The sequence below is a fragment of the Bos taurus genome, chromosome 23 (genome assembly GCF_002263795.3).
Source record: "Bos taurus isolate L1 Dominette 01449 registration number 42190680 breed Hereford chromosome 23, ARS-UCD2.0, whole genome shotgun sequence".
Taxonomy (NCBI): domain Eukaryota; kingdom Metazoa; phylum Chordata; class Mammalia; order Artiodactyla; family Bovidae; genus Bos; species Bos taurus.
Genome location: NC_037350.1, coordinates 6,429,111 through 6,446,403, shown reverse-complemented (window position 1 = coordinate 6,446,403; position 17,293 = coordinate 6,429,111). Strand labels below are relative to the sequence as shown.

Below are 17,293 nucleotides of genomic sequence, written 5' to 3'. Positions count from 1 at the left end.
TTGTTACACTGTTCACTTCCATATATGTATGCTTTTTCAGATCCTTTTCCATTATAGGTTATTATTAGATGATGAATATAGTTTCCTGTGCTATACACAGAGCTTGTTGTTGACTTTATACATGGTGGTGTATATCTCTTACTCTTCAATGCGGAATTTCCGCCTCTCCTCCTCTCCCCTTTGGTAACCATGAGAAAACCATTACTTTATTTGGACTTCTGCTGTGCAGACTTTAGGGGGGTGTTACATCAGTGAGATCAATGCTACAAATAGTAGAAAGAAACAGCCAGAGCTGACCAGTGGAAAGGATTCAGGGAACCAAGGATTCCTATTTGAAAAATTTCTTTGGAAAAAGCTCTTCCTGGGAATCCCCTGGCAGCCCAGTGGTTAGGACTTTGCATTTTCACTGCCGAGGGCTGATATTCAATTCCTGGTCAGGGAGCTAAGATCCTACAAGTTGCTCCACCAAAAGAGAATTACAAAACAAAATTATTTTTGAAAAAGTTCTTCTCCAGCCTAGTTTAGGTGTATCAACTTTCTTCTCACCTGTGGTAGGAAAATGAGAAACAAAGTTTCATACAGAGCTTATGTAACAAGAAATAGTTCATGAGATTATATACCATGCTTGACATGTAGGGATCCTAGATTTTTATTTCAAATGTTATATTTATCTTAAATATAGCCATCTTAAACTTGGCTTCAAATTGTGGAATTATCTTTCCCTTTTTGAAATTTGTGAGCTGTGCTGGCCTTGTGTGCACGGCTATGTTTGGAGAGCCTTAAAACTAAGGAACATGCTTGTGGCAAAAATATAAATTTGATTTCTCTGTGAATCATCATAACCTATTTTATTATGCAAGTGAGTTGCCGTGGATGTAGAGGGAGTAATAGCACACTTGGTGGAGACTCTAATTTTGCATTTCTTTACTGGCAGCTGTATTTGGTGGAAGGCTCTCTCTAGGTAAGATTACCTAGGTGAGGCTCTCTCTAGGTAAGTGAGAAAGCTGTATTTTTATTTTCCTCTTTCTTTGACTAATGCAGTCACTAGTGGTTATATTTCCTTTCCTCCTAGTATCTTCAGAAATTCATATCTCCTCTTTTCTAAGAATCCAGCAAAATATACTTTCCACAAATGTTGAGTAACCTAATTTATATTAACACTAAATGTTATCAATAAAAGGCTATTTTTAAGACATGGGTATTGGGCTTCCCTGGTGGCTCAGTGGCAAAGAATCTGTCTGTCAATGCAAGAGATGCAAGAGCCATGGGTTCGATCCCTGGGTCGGGAAGATCCCCTAGAGAAGGAAATTTCAACCCACTCCAATATTCTTGCCTGGAGAATCCCATGGACAGAGGAGCCTGACTGGCTACAGTTCACGGGGTTGCAAAAGAGTCAGATACGACTTAGCAACTAAATAACAGCAACAAGACATGAATATTATTTTTTTACTATTATTTCTGATGGTAATAAAACTCTTTTTTCCCCTTTCCTGTAATTTAACACATTTTCATTATAGAATACATGGAAAGTAGTTGAATAAAGAGAAAAAAAATTCCATGATCCCATCTCTCCAACACAACTTTTGTTCATTTTGGGATACATTCTTCATATAACAAAATGAAATCATCCTGTTTGCAAATTTTATTTTTATTTTTTTCCCAGTAGTATTTATTTATTTATTTATTTTAAATATAAATTTATTTCTTTTAATTGGAATCTAATTACTTTATAATATTGTATTGGTTTTGCCATACATCAACATGAATCCGCCACGGGTGTACACGTGTTCCCCACCCTGAACCCCCCTCCCACCTCCCTCCCCATACCATCCCTCTGGGTCATTCCAGTGCACCAGCCCATCCTCTTAATTTATGATGATATATTTTATATCTTTAAACATGCTGATAGTCATGGCTGTATTACATGGGTGTACCCTAAATAATTTAACCCATTGTTTATTTGACATTAAAACTGTGTCCATTATTTTGTTCTTATGAGTTGTTGAAATTAACGTTCTTTGGCTTATTTCTTCAAATATAGTTATGATCATGGGAGAACAACTTTGGAAACGGTACTTTGCTGCCAGTGAGCCAGGGACGGAGAAATTTCCTGCCCCTTGAAATCATATCTGGGCATTTGGTCATTTTATTTCTTGCTGCTGAGTGTAGCCTTGTTTGTTAGCACTAAAAAATGAACAAAAACTGAGGAAATCTGGCCCTTGCTGAGGGGGAAAAGTAGTAACAAATAGTTTTTGGAAGTATGTTGTGTTAGATTGAAAACACAAAAATTATGTGACCTACAATCGACACAAATTACTATGATGTTTGGAAACATTGCAATGAAACTGCAGCATTTGGAATTCAGTGCAGAGCCGTCAAAGTGACAGTTCCTCATGGCTGGGATAGCATCATTCCAGAGCGTCTTCTCTTAAACTGTGTATCTCAGGCCAAAGCTATAGGACCCGTGGGTGGGAGAGTGCTTGACACAGGTGCTGGGGAGCTGACCGAGAGAAAGGGCCAGTCCACCGAAAGGAAAAAAGCTCTGGGACTGGACAGATCCTTAGCTCCAAGGAGGGAGGGAGATGGAAGATGGATAAGAGGAGCCTGGAGGCAAGAAGACAGTCCTGCTGTTTGCTGCGGAGGAACAGGGTGTGTGGATAGAGACAAATTCCACTGCAGGCATCCAGGCTGAGCGTCTGCCAACTGCACTAGATAGATATCACAGCAGGGGGTTGGAAATGCAAAATTAGAGCTAGAATAGTAAGTGCGCACAACTCATAGTTTGTTTTTTAAATTTATTTTACATTGGAGTATAGCAAAATGGTCAAGATAGGCCATGAAATCAGAAGATGACTGCTTCTTGGCAGGAAAGTTATGACAAACTTAGTGTGTTGAAAAGCAGAGACATTACTCTGCCAACAGAGGTCCATACGTATAATGAAGGCTATGGTCTTCCCAGTGGTCTTGTACAGCATGACAGCTGGACCATAAAGAAGGCAGAACACCCAAGACTTGATGCCTTCAAACTGTGGGGCTGGAGAAGACTCCTGAGAGTCCCTTGGGCAGCAAAAAGATCAAACCAGTCAATCTTAAGGGAGTTAAACCCTGAATATTCACTGGAAGGACTGATGATGAAGCTGAAGCTCCAGTATTTTGGTCACCTGATGTGAACAGATGACGCATGGAAAAGTCCCTGATGCTGGGAAAGATTGAGGGCAGGAGGAGAAGAGGGTGTTAGAGGATGAGACGGCTGGATGGCATCACTGATGCCATGAACATGAACTTGGTTAAACTCCGGGAGATGAAGAGGGACAGGGAGGCCTGGCGTACTGCCACCCATGGGGTCACAAAGAGTCGGACTGGGCAACTGAACACCACCAACAGCAAATAGCAAAAGGATAAAAGGAGAAGAGGGCAGCAGAAGATGAGGTGGTTGGATAGCATCGCTGACCCAATGGACATGAGTTTGAGCAAACCCCGGGAGATAGTGAACGACAGGGAAGCCTGGTGTGCTGCAGTCCACGGAGTCGGACATGACTTAGCGACTGAGCAACAACAGCAAGTAGGTGATTCACAATGTTGTGTTAGTTTCAGGTGTACAGCAAAGGGATTTGGTTATGCATGTTACACGGAGAAGGCAATGGCACCCCACTCCAGGACTCTTGCCTGGAGAATCCCATGGACGGAGGAGCCTGGTAGGCTGCAGTCCATGGGGTCGCTAAGAGTCGGACATGACTGAGCGACTTCACTTTCACTTTTCACTTTCATGCATTGGAGAAGGAAATGGCAACCCACTCCAGTGTTCTTGCCTGGAGAATCCCAGGGACGGGGGAGCCTGGTGGGCTGCCGTCTATGGGGTTGCACAGAGTCGGACACGACTGAAGTGACTTAGCAGTAGCAGCAGTACATGTTACAATTCATAGTTTGAACCAAGAGAAAGAGTCAGTGTCTATAGAGAAAGGATCCCTATATTTGAAGGTTGAAGTGAAAACTCTGACGGTGGGGAGTTAGCAGGTGGAGGGGAGCCTCAGGAGGAGTCTGGGACGGATGCAGCCTTGGAGACAGAAGGGGACTGATAACTGCTGACCTGTGACCTAGCGTCACTGTTGAACTTCAGCTAAGGTGTTCCAAGTGAATGTGAGTGTGGATGGCAGAGAACAGTGAAAAAAATTAACAACAATGACAAGGAGAAAAAGTAGCAAGTATTAAGAGATTACACTGTCACAACAGCTGGGCTGAGCACATCATTTAACTTTCTCAGCAAGAGCTGGGAGGTTTCCATTGCCCGACTTTTACAGAGGGAAACCAAAGTCGACAGAGATTAAATATTTTTTCCTCAAGATCCCACAAATAAGCTGTACGTAGGACAGAAACCTGAAGCTCTGCTCTAAATTTCTCTATGACTGTTTTAGTCAGCTGTGCGGCCTCCGAGGGGTTGTATAGCGAGAGGCTGGAGGGAAAGTGGAGGCTGCCGACTGGACTTCTTTGGAAGAAGTTCAGCTCATTATTGAAGAAGGAGAGCAGTGGCAAGGTGGAAGAGAGCTACGTCCAGATTTGGGCATTGCAAGAGGAACCATCCCCAGGGTTGAAGAGGAAAAATGCGTTTTGTTCCAGTTGGTACCCATAGGCAATGGTGAGCAGTCTGAATATTCTGATGCGTTTCACAGGCATCTGTGTGTTTATCCCCCAAACTTGAGATTTTGAGAATTCTGAAAGCCTATTGGAGACAGGAAGTTCTCCTGGTGTTCTTTCCCTAGTATGACTTTGATACACTTACCTTTCACGTGAACGCTCATGGATCCAGGGTCACTTTGTTTACAAACGTATGGCGAATTTTCAAGTTTCTGTACTCGTGTTGCTGACCACCTCTGGAAGCTGTTTATCGACTACATCCCCAACTCAGGCTTTTGATATCCATCTCTTCAGCAAAGCCAGCTGAAAGCCAACTTTTTTCCGGAAGGTTTCCCCAGGTCCTTCAGGAGGAATTGACCTCCATCCCTTCTGCACTCGTCTCTCCACTCCTCTTCTCGCTGACAACCTCACTCAGGTTCCTCCTGAGACCCAGTGTTCTCCCATTACTCTATGTGGGTACATTCAGTCACCCTATGGACTGTGGCACACTAGGCCTCCCTGTCCCTCACCATCTCCCGGAGTTTGCCCAAGTTCATGTCCATTGAATAGGTGATACCATCCAACCCTCTCATCCACTTTTACCCGCTTCTCCTTTTGCCCTCAATCTTTCCCAGCATCAGGGTCTTTTCCAGTGAGTTGGTTCTTTGCATCAGGTAGGCAAAGTATTGGAGGTTCAACTTCAGCATCAGTCCTTCCAGTGAGTATTCAGGGTTGATTTCCTTTAGGATTGACTGGTTTGATCTCCTTGCAGTCCAAGGGACTCTCAAGAGTCTTCTCCAAAAAACAATTATCATATACTACTGCATATATATGGAATCTAGAAAGATAGTACTGATGAACCTATCTTCAGAGCAGCGATGGAGAAACAGACATTGAGAACAGACTTACGGACACAGCTGATGGGGGAGAAGAGGGTGGGAGGTATGGAGAGAGTAATATCAAAATATACATTACCATATGTAAAATAAATAGCCAATGGGAATTTGCTGTATGACTCGGGGAACTCAAATTGAGGCTTGATAACAACCTGGAGGGTTGAGACGGGGAGGAAGGTGGGTGGGGTGTTCAAGTGGGAGAGGACATGGGTAAACCTATGGCTGATTCATATTGGTATTTGGTAGAAGCCAATGCAGTACCATCGGAGAAGGCGATGGCACCCCACTCCAGTACTCTTGCCTGGAGAATCCCATGGACGGAGGAGCCTGGTGGGCTGCAGTCCATGGGGTCGCTGAGGGTCGGACATGACTGAGTGACTTCACTTTCACTTTTCACTTTCATGCATTGAAGAAGGAAATGGCAACCCGCTCCAGTGTTCTTGCCTGGAGAATCCCAGGGATGGGGGAGGCTGGTGGGCTGCCGTCTCTGGGGTCGCACAGAGTCGGACACGACTGAAGCGACTTAACAGCAGCAACAGCAACAGCAATGCAGTACCATAGAGCAATTATCCTTCAATTAAAGATAAATAAATCAAAAAAGAAAAAACATCTTTTCCAGCACCATAGTTGCAAAGCATCAATTCTTTGGCACTCTGCCTTCTTTATGGTCCAACTCTCATATTTATAATGACTACTGGAAAGACAATAACCATATTAACGTTTGAAGTTATGTGTACTTAATATTTGAATTTAAGAGTTAATGCATAGCATTAACACTTGAATAGCAATACCCTGAAGGCTGATTTAGTCATCTGTGTTTTGTTTGTGATACACTGTGTAGTACTTTTTGTATGCTTGAGATCAGTGTGTGGTCTTTATATTAAATTGTATATTTATATAATTTAATGAGCATTTACTATGGCTAGGCATTATACCACCCATTTTACAAGTTTATATATTTTTTAATTGAAGCATAGTTGATTTACAATGATGTTATTTTAGGAGTTCTGTCTATTATCTATATATCTACATTTTCAGATTCTTTTCCATTATAGGTTATTACAAGATATTGAATATAGTTCCTTGTGCTATACAGCATGTCCTTGTCATTTATTTTACATGAATAAATTTCTGCTGATACCAGAAATCCAAGTCAACTTGCTTTTAATAAAAAGGACTCTATTAGTTGGTATAACTAAGAAGACCACAGGTATATAGACTTTAGGAACAGCTGAATCCAGGAGTTGAAAAGACGTGTGCGGTATTCTGACTCTGTCCGTCTCCTTGCTGTTCTGCTTTTCTCTCTCTCCATGTCCTGGCTTCTCTGTGTTGGCTTCACTCTTAGGTAGGCTCGTGGGGTATGACGAAAGAGACGGATGGTGATAGTCGCAAGCTGGAAAATTGTGAGTGCGAACGCTAACTTGTCAGGGGTAGATCATGGGCATAACTTTGCCCAGTCACTTGGTCCTGGGGAAGGAATATATGATCATCCTAGGTGGTAATGAATGACAAACTGGGTGGCTGTGGACAGTGATGATCAATGGCCTTACAGGGTCAGTGAAGTGGGGTGGAAGGTACAGGAACTATGGAGTCAGGGAATTGTGCGTCTTAGGGCAGAAAAAAATCTAAAGTTCGTCTAGTTATTGTTCAACCATCCACTGAAAATATCTATATTCTTCCTGCAACTCTGGCAAGAAAAGGTTTAGGCGATGTTTAGTAACATTGATTTTGGACAATTAATTAGCATTTTTGTTTTTAAAAGACATGAATATTTACTTTTATTTTACACAAAGTAATTGAAATAGTAAATGATTATCTACATAATATGGAGAAACATATTCAGTCATGTTTACACAATGTGCTAAAAACCAGGGAGTTATAATGACAAGTCTAACCACACATTCAAGAATGTCCTCCTTTCCCTGTTTCTTTAGAGAGAAGTTATAAGCAAAAATTTATTCTTCTTGAAATAGAGAAAGTGATGGCACAAGAGAGAAAAATGAGAACATGGGGTGACAAGTTTTGACTGTATAATTCTAGAATGAGAGAATAAATCAGGGTGCCGGATCTTCACTGGGTGCTGAGGTGATTCTGGTGTTCATTTCACGGGAAAAGGAATAGAGTTGCACACACGGGCTCATATGCACACGCTGGTCCACTTAGGTTGAGGAGATGTTGTAAGGGGAAGGTATGTGGACTCGGGGCTTGCTGGCATCGTTCAAAAGTACCCGAGCCACCCAGACACTTTGAATCACTTGTCTACCTGATTGTCTCAGATGTTTGCAGTGAGTCTGGAATTAGATTAGTTTTCGTGGGTAATTCATGCTCAGCATCTCCTCTGAGGTTACCGTTAGAAACTGGCTGAGGCTGAAGTCATCTAACGGGTTTCTTTGCTCATGCATGTGACATATAGGTTGGAAAGTCTTGAAGTAAGGGCTTAAATAGGTACACTTTGAAGTCATTAAGGGCACAGCCCTAATGCAATATGGCTGATGTTCTTAAAAAAATGGAAAGTATACCAGAGCTTGCTGTCTCCTGTCTCTTAGAGGAAAGGCTCTTTGAGCACTTACGTGATAATCATCTTAGTGCATCCTTCACCGCTGAGACCTGGCGTGATAATCATCTTAGCGCATCCTTCACCGCTGAGACCTGGATGGTTGCTCCTGTGAGTGCTTTGTACAAATTATATCCTCACAAAGGTGGGAACTTTCATTAGCCCCATTTCACAACATGAGGACCTTTGACTGAGAGTGATAATAATGTGCCAAAATCAGAGAGCGAGAAAGTGTGAAGAGCAGGTCTTGAAGGTCTGCTTGGTCCTGAGCCCACATCCTGGAGCATCACTGTGCTATCTGAGGGTTGAACTGTGCAGAATTGCCATCTTTGTGGTTCAGAACAGTCAGGTATCAGCTATTTCATTAGAGAAAAGAATATGCATGGCAGTAGGATTTTTGAATATTTTGAATCATTTTTATTTTGATCTTTACATCTTTCTACCTTTAAAATCTCACGTGAGAATGGTGAGCATTAATGATGTCTCTTCTTCCACACTTTAGAGAAAAAAAATCCATCTTTTCTCCTAATTTGCATTCTGGGTGAATACAATATAAGGTTGGAATTAGTAGTCTTACCATAGACAGATGCTTGTGTGAAATCTCATTATAAAGTTCAATATTAATTTCTTGATTTACCACAGCAGGTGGTCTTGAAATGAAAATGGAAGAAAGAATGCCAAATTGCAGGATGTTCTCATGATGACTAATTTTGTGACTGTGGGCAAGTAACTGAACTTAAGTCAGGCATGATAATCTAATATACTTTACAGAGTGATCGTAACAATTTAATTAGAAAATGTACCTAAAGAGCTTAGCATAGTGCCAAGCTGAATAAATATTCACTGCTAGCATTATTTTCATTTTATTTACAGATTTTTAAGTGAGTATTTGAGAGTGGGATCCATCTGAGGTAATCTGAGATGGTTAGCTGATGCGAATACACGTAGTGGCTAATATAATAAATAATATAGGAATCCTTTGAAATGAAGACTGTGGAAGCACTCCCAACCTGTTTAAGCCTTGGTTCTGCTATCTTAGATTATGATGTTGTTTATGACCGAAGCTTATTTCAGAGTTTAAATTTTACTTTAAAGGAAAGCATCCAAATTCGTTATCTGAGCTAGGTGAGAGAAATTTAGCCTCGTGCCATTTAGTGCTGTTCTGGAGTCTTGCCTATCTCCAGGTTTGCCCTTTGTCACTAAAAGACCAAAAGGGGGGCGGAAGTTCTTGGCAGCCAGGGCAGCTCGTTAAGAGGCACCCTCTCCTTCCCTCGCTGAAAGGCTCCTCTGTATCAGCGCTCACACAAGAATTTGCATCCAATCATGAGTCACGCAGTCGGCTCTGGGCTTCCCGGCAGGCCGCTTAGAGTCAAACGCTGCAGCTATTCTTAGCTGCTTCCCACCCTGGAATGGAAGATACTGGATGAACTTGCAAGTGACACATTGTGCTGATGACAAACAGGGCGGTTGGGTCAGATCGAGTTTCCAAGTCTCTGCTTTCCTTGGTGTCTTAGGGACGGTGAAACAAACCAAGGAGAAGAATCCTCTTGTGATTTCAGGACCACAGCTGATGCAGCACCACGGGCTTCAGTGAGCAGTGAACAGAAGTGTCCTTCTCCACAATTCTCTGATTCCCACACTGTTCCGATCTAGAATTAGGGCTAAAGCCATCAAAGCAGTTATAAGCTGTAGGTCCCTTGCAAGATGTCACCGTGCTCGTGAAGGGGTTAGAAGTAGTGGCTTTGCTTTTGAATGGTAAGTAAAACATTGTGTCGTCATGTGTCCCAATAAAATAACATTTTCCCTGGCAGCTTGGCCATTAACGTGACATATATGTATAAAGTGCCTTTTCTCTAATGAGGTAACTGTTCCCACTTTTCCCTGGCCATTTTCTCAAGGAGCCAGACCTATTCTAAAGCAGAAAAAATGCAGGTATATTCATTATAGTTTTTATCTAATTGTGTCATTGTTATCTCTTTATATGTCAGTTTCCTGTGTACACTTTTTCATCCAGATGGCCCAAGCACACAACATCATGCCAGACACAACATCAATATGATTTGTATATGTATTGAAAATAGGATCGTATTATGCATATTCTCTCATAATCTGACTTTCAAAATCTAACAAACTCTAAGGTTTAATGTTAACTTGTTTTTTGCCAACTTGTGAGATTCAGGATGATTTACGTGCTGTAAAATATCAAAATATTTTATGAAATATCAAAATACAAAATTTTGACATATTTTGTTTTGTAGAAGAATCATGGTTTATTTACCAAGTCCTCTCTTATTGGACTGGTTTATAATGATTGAATGAACTAAAATTAATTGAACTAGTTCATAATTATTAGGGAAAAGGTGCATTGCAGTATGTTTGATTTAATCTCTATTTCCTCAATAATTTGGTAATATTTACTGATTGCCTGCTCCATGCCAGGCACTGTTTAAAGTTGGGAATCAGAGCAAACCACTGTTTTAGGGAGAATAAAGACATAATAAGCAAAATAAATAGGAAAAATATATAAGATGAAATTAAACTGATCACTTATGATCTGCTACATTTCTTAATGAACATGACATGAAGAAAAATGATCAGTAATCTATATTTAATATTCAATAATTTATTATAACATTTATATCATATTTATAAATGTATTTATATAATATATAACAATATATTGTAATAAATATATATAGTGTTCAAATGTGATCAGTGCTATGGAGAAAACTTACTCAGGGAGAACTGGGGGAAATTTAAAATAGAGTGACAGAGACCACCTAGTTCAGTTCAGTTCAGTTCAGTCGCTCAGTCGTGTCCGACTCTGCGACCCCATGAATCACAGCACGCCAGGCCTCCCTGTCCATCACCAACTCCCGGAGTTTACTCAGACTCATGTCCATCGGTCAGTGATGCCATCCAGCCGTCTCATCCTCTGTAGAGACCACCTAAGCAAGTGACATCTCAAGGAGAGGAGCCCTGCTGAGCTCTTCCAGGCTGGGATCTTGTCTCCTGGCTCATCCTTATGTGAGATCCCTGACCCTGTGGAGCTTAGACTGTTAGGTCTAATGTTGTCTCGGTTATGTCCAAGTTGTGAGATTCGGGATGATTTTTACGTTGTATATATTTTTATATATACTATTACATGTATATAATAAACTACATATATTCAAATCTTTTCAACCCTTTCTACAACAGCAAGAGAAATGACCTCTTCACCTTAAAGGCTTGCTTCCACGCTGTTGTGAGCGTGTGCCCTGATGGGATGCACCTGTCCCCTCAGCCTGATGCACTTGAACCGCCGTTGCACTAAGCCCATCAAGCACAAAGGCAGTCCTTTCTTGGCTTTCTAAATGCAAGGCTTTAAATTTCAGCCCTGAGTTGAGCAAGTTTGGGAAATTGGAAGATTCCACTGACAACCTGAAAGAGGATGCCCCGGACTGCAGCATGAATGTGAAAGGTCAGGCAGACCTTTGGGAGCCATTCAGAGAGGCTTTGCTCTCCAGCTTCTCTGACCACTTGAAGAAGATGCTGTTCTTCCTCTTTGTTGGAGGTCACTCTGCTCCCTACATCTTTGGCAGACTGCTCTGTGAATGACGCTTCAGGGAATACTTGCTGAGGTCAACAGTGGGAGGCCCAGAAGCCAGGGCCCTGTTCCGCTTCCTAGAGAGAATGCTTTTATGTTTTTGTGGAGCGTGTTTTTAGTTCACTCTGTGATAATAAAAAAGCCCCAATCTTCCATATGCAGAAAAATGCTAAAAGCCATCTCTGAAAGCTTACCAGGAAGAATGCCTTTATTGCTACAGCGATTGTCTACTTTGATGTAAAACTCCTAGTTCTTTTTCCCGAAACATTTCTCTTGCAGAGTGAAGAAAAAAGTTACAAAGTACTTTCTACTGAAAAGAAGGCAGAAAGAAAAAAATTTGCTTAGCTGTCTGTAATATTATTTTTATTCACTCCTAGCATTTGTGTAGAAGCTGATCTATTCCAAAGCAATTTTACTTTTCTCCTGTGATTTTCACAGTGCTCTAAGATAGGAACATTCTTTTTGTACATGCTTTAGAATGAGAAAACTAAGACACTGGAAAGAGAAAATTATCCAAAGACATAAGGTTAACATTTACCGAGTACTACCTGTGTCAGACAGTGATTGCAGCCATGAAATTAAAAGACGCTTCCTCCTTGAAAGGAAGGTTATGACCAACCTAGATAGCATATTCAAAAGCAGAGATATTACTTTGCCAACAAAGGTCCGTCTAGTCAAGGCTATGGTTTTTCCAGTGGTCATGTATGGATGTGAGAGTTGGACTATGAAGAAAGCTGAGCATTGAAGAATTGATGCTTTTGAACTGTGGTGTTGGAGAAAACTCTTGAGAGTCCCTTGGACTGCAAGGAGATCCAACCAGTCCATCCTAAAGGAGACCAGTCCTGGGTGTTCATTGGAAGGACTGATGCTGGGGCTGAAACTCCGATACTTTGGCCACCTCATGCGAAGAGTTGACTTGTTGGAAAAGACCTTGATGCTGGGAGGGATTGGGGGTAGGAGGAGAAGGGGACGGCAGAGGATGAGATGGCTGGGTGGCATCACCGACTTGATGCACATGAGTTTGAGCGAACTCCAGGAGATGGTGATGGACAGGGAGGCCCGGAGTGCTGCGATTCATGGGGTCGCAAAGAGTCAGACACGACTGAGTGACTGAACCGAACTGAACCTGTGTCAGGCAGGATCCTAAGGACTTTATGTATTGGCTCATTTATTTACTCCCTCCAGTGGCCCAGATAATTTTGGTATTGTTTTCATCGTAGTTTTTCAGATCTGGAAACAAGGCATTGAGAAATTAAATGACTCACTCAAGGGCATGGACAGTTAGTTAATATCAAAGGTGACATTTACTCCCACAGAAGCCTGATTCTAACCCAGAACACTAAAAGCCCTATCCAGTATGGCTGGGCCACTGAGTGGATGAAGACTCGGGCTGTGATCATGGAATGTGAGCGCTGGAATGTCTCTAAATTCTGGAGCTGCAACCATGGTATGGATACTGCCTTGGATTCCTTCCTTGTAGAAGGAAGGCAAACTAATCTTGGATTTTCCTGTTTCAGTGAACTCACAACAAAGTGTTTCCAGCAATTCTATTAATTCTGTGGTCCATACATAATAGTAACGTTAATAAAATGCCTGTAAATTTGCATTCATGGGGATTGTAGTCGCTTTTCAGGCAGCACCACTTGTGTTCTTAGGAAATATCGAGAATACAAATCTTCTCAAGCTTTCTTTGTTCTGCTGGAATCTCTTTAGGACACTTGTGATAAATACTAACCCATTTATGCTTGATTTTGGCCAGTCATGGCAAGCGACAAGTTATGTAAATTTTGAGGCAGTTTGTTTTATTTGGGGATAACTAATTATTGGGAACTTCTTTTTCATACACACACACACTTATCACCCACATATATGTTTTAGATCATGTCCTGACTGAAGTAAAATATTTTGCTTTAAGGATCCCAAGATACAGTGTGTAAACTCTGCAGTTAAATGGAGCTCCATTTTTATCAAGAAAATGCAGGAGATTTGTTCAAATTGTTTGGGATAGGGTGGTAAAAATAGAGGCAACACGTTTAACAAATATATCCATAGTTCTTAATAGAAAAGAAGAATCTAATCTGTAATAATACACTATGTTAATTTCCTCAGTTTTTCTCAATTTACCTCTGAAACATTCATTGTAAAGCCAGGTTGTATTTGTCAGACTAATATAAACAAATAAGCTTGGATTACAAGCTAGGAACAAGAAATAATGTACAGTGTGTATGAAGATGGTGTGTGTGTGTGTGTGTGTGTTTTAAGAGGGTGAAAGAGGAAGATGTAGGAAAATTATTTGGGAAAATTCATTGAAAGGCTCAATTTATAATTACGTCTTTTATTTCAAGTGTCAGAACTTCAATATTAAAATTCAGGTTGTTGGATAATTATCAAGCTTTATCCAGATGGCAGACTTCATGTTAGGTACAGGGAAACAGTGATAAAAGCACAAATCTGGCCTCTGCTTTTAGAGTATCTTGTGTGGGTATGTCTGTTCCCACCAAGGTGTGAGTGGGGCTGAAGTCTGGGCAGAATTGCTTGCCCCTGGGCAGAGCACTGTGACTGCCTGGCGGGAGGGGACATTTATCTGACCTGCCTGCCTGCCTTTATAGGGCTTACATTCTAATAACAAAAGCAGTTTTTAAATATGTAACAATGTTGAAGCGGAAACTCCAATACTTTGGCCACCTGATGTGCAGAGGTGACTCATTTGAAAAGACCCTGATGCTGGGAAAGATTGAAGGCAGGAGGAGAAGGGGACGACAGAGGATGAGATGGTTGGATGGCATCACTGACTCAATGGACATGAGTTTGAGTGAACTCCGGGAGTTGTTGATGGACAGGGAGGCCTGTTGTGCTGCAGTCCATGGGGTCACAAAGAGTTGGACACAACTGAGTGACTGAACTGAACTGAACAATGTAAATAGCATTACCAAAGGGGAGCATAAGACAAACATTATCTAATTTAGGTCAAAAGGCTAGGAAAAGCTTCCTTGGGAATGTGACCTTTAAGATAAACCCAGAAGAATCACAAAGAACTGAATTGGTTTAAATGAGAAGGACCATACCCCTCCCCAAGCCTCTTAGGAAAACGTGTTGCTGGCATTGACCCCTCAAGTATCGATTATTGGCTCAACAGCAGTTGTAATTCAGTTTGTTTTTCAGTAAGAACCAAATGTCTTCTGCTGCTGCTGCTAAGTCACTTCAGTCTTGTCCGACTCTGTGCTACCCCATAGATGGCAGCCCACCAGGCTCCCCCGTCCCTGGGCTTCTCCAGGCAAGAACACTGGACAGGTAGAGGGAGAAAAGGGAGGACGTACAGAGAAAGTTACATGGACGTGAATGGAACCCCTTCATCCACGGTAGCATATTGGCGCTTAAAGGCCTGTGTTGACCCTGATGGTTTCCATATTGACAAGAAGCAAGGCAAATCCTAAGTCCATAATGATAACAAGACATTGTCGTTGGGAAAGTGATGTATTTATTGGTTATATTTTTTTCAAGGCAGGGAGGAAAGAAAGAGAAGGAGACAGAACAAGAGAGAGAGAGAGAGAAAGAGAGAGAGAGAGAGAGAGAGAGACTTCATTGACCACTGAAGCCAGCGTGCTCAAACATCTTGCTTTCCCTCCTTTCTTCCCTCTCTTCCTCTCAACCTGAATATACTGTTCTGCTGTTTTCAGTGGAGTAGAAGATGGTGCTTAGGCCTCATATTGGTTCTGACTTTTCATCAAAGCCTTTCACTGGGGAATCTGGTATTTGGACAGTTGTTAATAAAATGTTACTTTGATTTGTGTTCGCACATGAGGCTCTCTTGGAGTGCCCTGAAGGTGAGATGATCGGCTGAACTCAGGCATTTCTATGTGTCTTGTCATAATACTGTTAAATACTGCTAATTCCTGTTAATCTCCTTATTCTCAAACTTGAAAGGAGACTAGCATATGAGGAATTGTTCAATTGTGTCCACCTCTTTGTGACCCCATGAACTGCAGGATACCAGGCTTCCCTGTCCTTCACTATCTCCCAGAGTTTGCTCAAACTCACGTCCATTGAGTCAGTGATGCCATCCAACTGTCTTGTCCTATAGTCTTCCCTTTTCCTACTTCCCTCAATCTTTCCCAGCATCAGGGTCTTTTCCCATGATTCGGCTCTTCCCATCAGTTGGCCCAAGTATTGGAGCTTCAGCTTCAGCATCAGTCCTTCCAGTGAATATTCAGAGTTGATTTCCTTTAGGATTGACTGGTTTGATCTCCTTGCAGTCCAAGGGACTCTCAAGTCTTCAACACCACAGTTCTACAGCATCAGTTCTTTGGCACTTAGCCTGCTTTGTAGTCCAACTCTCACATCCATACATGACAACTGGAAAAACCATAGCTTTGACTAGATGGACCTTTGTTGGCAAAGTAACATCTCTGCTTTTTAATACATTGTCTAGATTTGTCATAGCTTTTCTTCCAGGGAGTGAGTGTCTTTTAATTTGATGACTGCAGTCACCATTCTCAGTGATTTTGGAGCCCAAGAAAATAAAGTCTGTCACTGTTTCCATTGTTTCCCTATCTATTTGCCATGAAGTGATGGGACTGGATACCATGATGCTCATTTTTTGAATGCTGAGTTTTAAGCAGCCTTTTCAGTCTCATCTTTCACTTTTATCAAGAGGCTCTTGAGTTCTTCGCTTTCTGCTATAAGGGTGGTGTCATCTGCATATCTGAGGTTATTGATATTTCTCCCGGCAATCTTGATTCCAGCTTGTGTTTCATCCAGTCTGGCATTTCACATGTGTGCTCTGCATATAAGTTAAATAAGCAGGGTGACAATATACAGCCTTGATGTACTTCTTTCCCAATTTTGAACCAGTCCATTATTCTATGTCCAGTTCTGTTTCTTCTTGACCTGCATATAGGTTTCTCAGGAGGTAGGTAAGGTAGTCTGGTATTCCCATCTCTTTAAGAATTTTCCACAGTTTGTTGCGATCCACACAGTCAAAGACTTTAGTGTGGTCAATGAAGCAGAAGTAGATGTTCTTCTGGAATTCTCTTGCTTTTTCTGTGATCCAGCAAATGTTGGCAATTTGATCTCTGGTTCGTCTGCCTTTTCTAAATCCAGCTTGTACATTTGGAAGTTTCCAGTTCACATACTGTTGAAGTCTAGCTTGGAGGCTTTTGAGCATTACTTCGCTAGCGTGTGAGATGGGTGCAATTGTGAGGTAGTCTGAACTTTCTTTGGCATTGCCTTTCTTTGGGGTTGGGATGAAAACTGACCTTTTCCAGTCCTGTGCTCACTGCTGAGTTTTCCACGTTTGCTGCAAATTGAGTGCAGCACTTTTCCAGCATCATCTCCTCGTCTTTTTGGATTTGAAATGGCTCAGCTGGAGTTCCTTCACCTCCGCTAGCTTTGTTTGTAGTGATACTTCCTAAGGCCCACCACACTCCAGAATGTCTGGCTCTAGGTGAGTGATGACACCACTGTGGTTATCTGGGTCATCAAACTCCTTCTTGTACAGTTCTTCTGTGTATTCTTGCCACCTCTTCTTAATATCTTCTGCTTCTGTTAGGTCCATACCATTTCTATCCTTTATTGTGCCCATCTTTGCATGAAATATTCCCTTGGTATCTCTAATTTTCTTGAAGAGATCTCTATTCTTTCCCATTC

At 41.7% G+C, this 17,293-nt stretch overlaps 1 protein-coding gene across 8 annotated transcripts in view; it reads left to right on the top strand.

Annotated features, from left to right (window-relative positions):
* The window catches only part of MLIP (muscular LMNA interacting protein), a 294,647-nt gene that overhangs the window by 45,665 nt on the left and 231,689 nt on the right, over positions 1-17,293 (top strand). The window contains exons 1-2 of one of the 8 annotated variants that reach the window (XM_059880517.1): positions 9,423-9,816; positions 11,260-13,094. The exons of 5 other annotated variants lie outside the window; for them this stretch is intronic. In XM_059880517.1, coding sequence (XP_059736500.1) covers positions 13,065-13,094 — 30 coding nt within the window. In that variant the 5' untranslated portion in view covers positions 9,423-9,816; positions 11,260-13,064. Of the gene's footprint in view, positions 1-9,371; positions 9,817-11,259; positions 13,095-17,293 lie in introns of those variants that run through there. 2 more of the 8 variants (XM_059880527.1, XM_059880521.1) reach the window with 2 other exon arrangements.